The sequence below is a fragment of the Gossypium arboreum genome, chromosome 9, assembly GCF_025698485.1.
Source record: "Gossypium arboreum isolate Shixiya-1 chromosome 9, ASM2569848v2, whole genome shotgun sequence".
NCBI lineage: Eukaryota > Viridiplantae > Streptophyta > Magnoliopsida > Malvales > Malvaceae > Gossypium > Gossypium arboreum.
Window position 1 is genome coordinate 57,382,000 of NC_069078.1, and position 7,557 is coordinate 57,389,556.

Sequence of the window (7,557 nt, forward strand, 5' to 3'; positions counted from 1 at the left end):
CGTATAACTTTTTAATTGATTCGATAATTTTATTATATCAATTTAAAATATTATCTATAATAATGTATATTAAACGATTAAAAATTTTAAATTTAGATCGATATAATAAAGATATCAAACTAATTTAAATTACATGTATAACAAGTACAATTATTTTAACTAATTTAACATTGAATTGTTAAAATATAAATTATAGATAAAATTACTTATAAAATCATATTAATTTTATACTCTTAAAAATAAATAATAATTTAAATTTATTCAGGTCGAAATTGATAAAATTTTTGTCCAAACTCGGCCCAGCCCATAATGATTATTTTTTAAATTAGGGTTTCATCAGTTCTTCAATCTGCAATAGAAAAATATCGTTTCTCAACTTTTACATTTTCTGCCCTTTAATCCTAACCCTAAAGTTAGTCTTCTCTCTGCTAATTTCTTTTTAAATTTTGTTATCTCAAAATTATTTGATTTCCATTTTAGAAAACCGGAAACAGATTTATTTCTGTTTTAGCAGGTGCAGAGATCGTCAGTCTTGCTCCCGTGAAATTGTTAAACAGTTCCAGGTGATTTTTTTTAGTTCTTTTTTTTCTGGCGTTTTCTTCCTTCAATTATTAAGTGAACAGATGAAATTTTCTAAATTAATAGACGCTAATAACTTAAAATTTACGTTCAAGAAAATTGGATTTCTTGAAGAGATTCTTGAGTTTTTTATTGGATGCTAAAGGAACCTGCATTGTTTTTTATTATTGTTATTATGATGCCATGCCATTAAATTTTGAATCATTAATCTAAATTTAAATGCTTTTCGCAATATTTATTTGATTTTTCCTCCAGTAAATTAAAAATGTCTAAACTATTTTTTTATGAAAAGATTTTAATTGCTAGATATGTATAAAAGACAATATTCTTGATTACAATAATAAAAATATCTGATCGAATCGAAATTTAACATGCACCATCAATGTAGTTATATTGCTAAATCCAATTAGTAGTATGTTAAAATAGCAATCATATATTAAGTTAAAATTAGTTTTACACTTGTCTATATATGTCTGAGTATCTTCTTTTGGGGTACTGTTCTGAATACTGGAAACAGTTTGAGTAGTTCTCAGTACGAAATTTCAGGGGTAGATTCTTCTTTGCTATGGAAGACTGTAAATATGGCTAAGCAGGATGTCATAGGATGAAATTTATGTTGCAATTACTGAGAACTGTTTTGTAATCTTTTAATGGCTGAACATGTAAAAAATTTTGAATTGCATTTAATGCAGTGTGCTGGTTCTTGGCTACTTCTGCTAAACTTGAATCTTATGGAGATTGATGATACTAAGGAAAATAATGGAAGCACGCCTAGACGAAGAGAAAATAGTCTTCATCTCAGTCCTGTTTTGCCAGAGGCATCTGGGTTTGGGTTGCCGTATGCTCCAGTGGATTGGCCTAAGAAGGGTGACATATGGGCTTGGAAAGTGGGAAGGAGAGTAGCCATTACTGGCCATTTCTTAGATAGGTATTTGTATCCTCCAAAGCGCCTCCAAAAGCTTGTGGACTCAGGCAGGAAACGTGGTCTTGCTAGCAAGCTTTCAGTTGAGCGGTATGTCAAATTGGCATTCCCTGATGCAGATATTAATGCTTTTTTTGCTTCATTCAGCTGGAAAATCCCTGCAATGAAACATTCTTTGACAAACGGTCAGCCTCAAATAACTGTGTTCATTTTCCTCATTCTATTCTACAGTCTTCATGTTCTCGTTTTAGTTTTTGTAATTATTTATATGGTTCATTGCATTAACGTCTGCATTCTTTTAACTAGTGTAACGTCATAATCCTCTGTTGTCAATATATAATATCTGATTCAGTCTTTCAGTTATTTAGCCTCTTTGGTTGGATCAATAGTTCTCTCCTATATGATTCTCTGAGATCAACTTAGACTTGAGTGTCAAGATGCTGTTAGCCAATTTGGGTGACTTCGATGATTATCCGATACTTTTGGTTGAAGGACATGTTTGACTTGTTGCCAAGTTAACTCTTTGTTACACTTAGAGTATGTTTGAATGAAGGATTTAGAGAAAGAATTGCATTTCAATTAAAGGTTTTAAAATTCGAAAAATGAATTTACTGATTTAGGCTGAAATACATAATGGAAAATTTTAAGTAATTTCGAAAGGGGATTCGAGTTTATCGAAATTCTACCTAAAAAGGTGCTTTTTTTTAATGTTTCTGATAATCTTATTTCATGTAACGCATATGGTCCCACTATAAATGAAAAACTTAAACTTCAAAATATTATTTTTTAAATTATACTTATAGTTTATTCCAAAATGAATTTACTTATTTAGGTAAAAATAAATAATGGAAAATTTCAAAAATTTTAAGAATTTCGAAAGGAATTTCAGTCTATCCCAATTCTACCTAAAAGGTGGTTTTAAAGTTTCTTATAATCTTATTTCATTTAACACATATGGTCCCACTATAAAATAAAAACTAAACTTCAAAACATTATTTTATTTAATTTAATCTATATTTTATAGTTTATATTATTAAAAATATTATACATTTTTGATTTCTTAGATTCTTAACCATGAAATGCTCCGTATTGTTGAGTAGGTTGGGGTTTTCTAGTCACCTGACATGTTTTTCATCCTTCGATGGATGAAAAGTTTTATGCAGGATAAAATGAATATAAAGCTATTGATTTCTACTAATATTGTTTTATGGAATTAAAAGCCATTCTTCAAATGATGTTGACTCTCTGTAGGCAGCTTGTATAGTTTATTTGAGTTTAATTAATGAAGACAATATCCCATCTGACCAACAAAAGAATTGATGTGCTAGTCATTTTTAAATTAAGTATCCTGTTAGTGTCTTGCCTGCATTCTAGATGCATTCTTTGCATCCTAGAGCTTAGCCATAGATAATGAAGTAATTCCTTTTAACCATTAGCAGCTTACTGCTTAATATTGGAATCACACTGCTCTTTATGACAATCATATTCTTTAGTGCACTCATTGAGAGTTAATACAATCTTATGAAGTGTCTTTCATGGTACTCATAGATATGGTCTTGTTTTTTTAATTCATTTGCATAGGCATTGCTGGGTAGTGTATTCGGTAGATGGAAGGGGTGAGTGGAAAAGTGAAAGGAAACTTATTTTCTTTGTTTATTTTTTTTACTATCCAAAATAAGTAGATAAGCTTCTACAGTTCAAACTGAACTGCAAAACAAAAAAAAAACAGTTTAGACACTATGCATGCATAGTATCGCATATACCTCAAGCACAACTTAACTCCCTATTAACAGTGTTCCCTGCTAAATTCCTTAAATCATACCAACTAAATCTTATTGTAGCTGGAATAACAGAAAGAATTCCTCCATTAGTTCAATTGTTCCTTTCCTTTGGTAATAGATGTAAGCGTTCCATGCTAAACATACAATAACAGAAATGAGAGCTTTTCCTTTTCTGTGCCAAGTGCAACGCCTCTTGCCAGCCTGCAGCAGCTCTGTATATACCACATTCTCACAATACTTTCTCCAACAACTTAGAACACAACCATGTCAAAAGATGGTCACAGGTCTCCTCTGGTTGTTGTAGAGAAGGCAAATCACTGATCCCAAGTGTCTCCCTTAGTCTAAATCTTGTAGGCAGCCTTCTAACAAAGCTACCCAGGAGATTAAGGCCTGTCTAGGTGTGTGAATTGTTTAGCCTAGCCTCTACCTATTTGCTTTCTCTTTTTTGTCCTATTTCCTCTCATACATAGACAGCCTTGTACTGATTCGCAGACATTGTCTAAACTTTTTGCTCTTCCTGGTCAGAATGAATTGAAGAGTTCCAATAATTTCTTCCAGCTCGATTAAACTTCTGCAAAATAGGTACATGTCTTGCACTATTACCTTTCATAACATAAAAGTGCATCCAAGCCACCCCGAGTGAATCAACTTGGATGAACACAGCTTATAGGTTCGAAAGAAATTATTTTTCATCAGTGCTTTGTAGGAGAGAAAAGAGGGATGAATGAAAATAGGAAAGTTGATCATCTGCACTCTTATTCGCAAAACAAATCATTTTGAATTGAAAAGATAGGAAAGAGGAGAGAAAAGGAGGGATGTCTAAGTCAAATATTAAATTTAAGACACTGTTAGTTTTAGATTTTGCATTTTTCTGTTAACTTACAAAGGTTAGAGTGATAAAATAATAGTACTTTTTGTTTTCTTTCATTTCACTTTTTCACACTACCAAGTAATAATGGAAAGAAGCTTTCTCTCACTTTGTCAACCTTTTCTACCAAGCATATCAATGGAGAGATTTTTTTTCCCCTTTTTTCACTTTTCTCCTATCTACTAGCTTTCCGTTTCTTTATTCACTCTGCCTAGAAAAAGTCATAGTATTTTCTCTTCGTATTATTGAAAGACTGCATCCTTACTGTGAGGCCATAATTTGTCCTGAATGTTATATAGTTATTCAAGATGTCTAGTTTTAACCATGAACTACTTTTCCTTTCTCCAACGAACATTTTTCTTGTTTATGAATAATGCAGTTGCACGGGCTTTCTTTGCTGCCCCTCCTGATGAGAGAGCTGAAGTTTTGGTGTCTGACCCCCAGTCTGATGGTTTGGCGTGCAAGGCTGGAAACAAAAAGTGCAACAGTTTATTTGCTGAAGCAGAATGCCCTTCTTTGGTTCCCTTGCCTTGTGATCTTTGCTGCAATGAACCTCGTTTCTGCCGTGATTGTTGCTGTATTTTGTGTAGCAAGACTATAGACTTGAAACATGGAGGTTACAGTTATATCAAATGTGAAGCAATGGTGAATGGGTATATATGTGGGCATGTTGCCCATCTAAACTGTGCTCTTCGATCTTACATGGCTGGGACAGTTGGAGGTAGCATTGGGTTGGATGCTGAGTACTATTGCCGACGTTGTGATACAAAAACATTTCTGGTTCCACATGTGACAACACTTTTAAAAACTTGTGAATCCATAGATTCCCGCGATGAGATTGAGAAGATTCTGAACATTGCTGTCTGCATTTTACGTGGTTCGCAGAAGAGCAATGCAAAGGGCTTACTGAACCGTATTGAGTCAGCTATCAAAGAGGTAAGGCTAAAGCTAGCTATAGAACTTAACAGATTTCTTGCTTTTTTCAAAAAGTTGTCTTTCTCCTTTTTGAGGTTTCTTAAAAATGCTAGTAAGTGCTTTTGGTATTTACATCAGCTTAAATGTGGGACATCTCTTGAAGATATCTGGAAAGTGAAAGAAACTGATACCGTTATGTCAACAGGTAACTTAACCTCAAATCTTATGCATATGAAAATGAATAAAGTCACAACTATATTAGCTAGAAATGCATGAAACACTTCATTATATTAATTTGCATCAAAATATTTGTTGTGGTTTTGGATTTTGAGGAGCTTAAGAAATAACGTCCCTTATTTTCTCTATTAGATGGGCAGTTTGTTTTGTTATTTATTCTTCTTTTCAACCAGTTAGATGTTAGTGCATATCACTCGCAAAGTGGTGTTTTCTAGAAAATCACCCTAGCGGATCCAAATGGTTGTCTATATCTATGTTACTTGGGTTCAGGTGCAAATGTCGAATATTAGTGTCTTACACAATTAGGAGTGGCATATCTTATACTGATGTCCAAGCGGACACAAGTGGTTCAAGAAAATGAAGAACAAACTAAAAAGGTCTATCCTCCTCTATACATTAGAACTTGCATATAAATTCTGTTATTAGTGTCATTTTGTGTTATTGATAGTATTCATTGTCTTCACGATTCTTTTCCTTGGATGTCATATCGTGACATGTGACCTGTCTCTTGTGGGTAACCTAAATATTCAGAATTTAACTTTGAGCATAACGAGCCAGAGAATTCCAGAATTGAAGCATGGATAGATTTGTCAGAGTTCGAGAATATAAAAATATCTGAGCTTGAAGAACTGAAAAACATTTCTTTGTTTGTTCCCAGGTCTAAAACGAAAGATGATTTGTATTCTGCATATAAGGCGTTTGACTGTTTATTAGTATTTCCTTAGCATCAATCTATGGTTCCTTGTGTAAATTCTCTCTCGGGTACAGTCAGTTCATACATCAACTTAAAACTTGGATATAAAATATCATTTTGGTTTATGTGCAGATATCTTCCATAATGGAAATGGAGAGCTTGGACCAACAAATCATCAGGACTTGGTAGATGATAAATCATGTTTGGAGGCGGTTTTATCAGTATCTTCTGATTATCGCAGTGAATACTTGAAAATTGAATGCGAGATTGATCAAGTTCTTCAGTCTCTGAGAAAGGCACAGGAGTCGGAATACAAAATTGCAGAAGAACAGCTTTGTTCTCAGAAGGTTTACCTTCGCCATCTTTATCAGCAACTGGAGAAGGAGAGATCTGAACTACCAGATCGATCATCTGGAAATGAAGCAGATGCATCGTTGAATGCTGTCTTGAGCAGAGTCAATCAGATAAAATACGAAGTTATGAGACTGAAAGAAATGGAAGAAGTGGCCAATGGATTCGGAAGAACTCCTAAAGGTGTCCTGAAGGAATATTTTGGTTTGGAAATCGAGGACTAAAGCCGTCTCCATTACAATGGGTTAATTCCTCTGAATTTTGATGGTAACCCATCCTTTGAACTGATTCCATTACATCCGTGACCGTGAACTTGCATAATGTAAAAAAGGTCACTGTGCACCCAAAGAAGTCAAGAGTTGTCTAGGGAAGACATATGAAGGCTGCTAAAAAGGGAACATAGTATTATAGAAGTCAGATACATTGTTGATAGTGTTGTCATTTTTCTCCATGTGTACTATATTTCATAGCTTGCTAAAGGAATTTAGATAGGGAAAATTCATTACGATACTCAAACCGTTAGTAGAAAGCAAGTTGGTATCACTTGGTTTGTCGGCTCGGGTTTGTGCTGTTTCCGCAGTCAGAGATTGTGGTATGATTTAATAGCCCGGATTTTGTGAAAAGAAGCTATGGAAAAATCATGTTAAGTGGGAGCAAGTCGTCTGCCATTGTACTCTGATAGAATGTAATTCCTTTTCATACTAATTTCTCTTTTTATTTCATCGGAAAAAGAAGGTTAAATGCTCAAAGTAGTATACAACTTTTGTCTAATTTTTCAAATCAACCTTTTTAAAAGTCTTCAAATAAGAGCTTTACACGTGCTTTAATATAGGTTGTAATAAACATTAAGTGAATGTTAACTTCTTTAGAATAAACCATAAAATTGAATTCAATATTATTTGAAAATAAAATAAAATAATAAAAGCATAATTTAAACCTGGATAAACAATATTTGAAAAGTTTTTATTTGAGCATTTTCAAAATGTTTGATCTTATTTAATTATTTTGAAAAGTTTGCCTTTCATTTAAACAATAAGTACTTTTATAAATATTAGATTAGTCTAAGAAGAATTATTCCAGTGATGTTGGAATTTGAATTCCAAATCAACTAGGAGGTTTTTTTTTTTTCAAATTATTTCCTTAACTAATCAGGTTAAGATTGATTTTCATTGAAAGGTTTATTATCTAAAGTAGAAAGTTGGGATGGGAT

General features: G+C 33.1%; 1 protein-coding gene across 2 annotated transcripts; it reads left to right on the forward strand.

Moving 5' to 3' along the window:
- Positions 1-328: 328 nt before the first annotated feature.
- On the forward strand, positions 329-7,081 carry LOC108489914 (protein OBERON 1). Of its 2 annotated transcripts, none has more exons than XM_017794656.2 (6): positions 329-412; positions 512-563; positions 1,272-1,686; positions 4,530-5,086; positions 5,204-5,270; positions 6,129-7,081. In XM_017794656.2, the coding sequence occupies exons 3-6, from the start codon at positions 1,311-1,313 to the stop codon at positions 6,569-6,571; spliced, it is 1,443 nt and encodes a 480-aa protein (XP_017650145.1). In that variant the 5' UTR covers positions 329-412; positions 512-563; positions 1,272-1,310; the 3' UTR covers positions 6,572-7,081. The 2 variants fall into 2 exon arrangements, with proteins under 2 accessions (XP_017650145.1, XP_017650144.1); XM_017794655.2 differs by having other exon boundaries at positions 353-412; positions 515-563.
- The last annotated feature ends 476 nt before the right edge of the window (positions 7,082-7,557 follow it).

Bases quoted from the DNA above. Each gene is read 5' to 3' on its own strand.
- LOC108489914 (XM_017794656.2), top strand. From the start codon at position 1,311: ATGGAGATTGATGATACTAAGGAAAATAATGGAAGCACGCCTAGACGA. The intron at 1,687-4,529 runs GTCAGCCTCAAA...TGAATAATGCAG, and splicing joins GAAACATTCTTTGACAAACG to TTGCACGGGCTTTCTTTGCT. The intron at 5,271-6,128 runs GTAACTTAACCT...GTTTATGTGCAG, and splicing joins TGATACCGTTATGTCAACAG to ATATCTTCCATAATGGAAAT.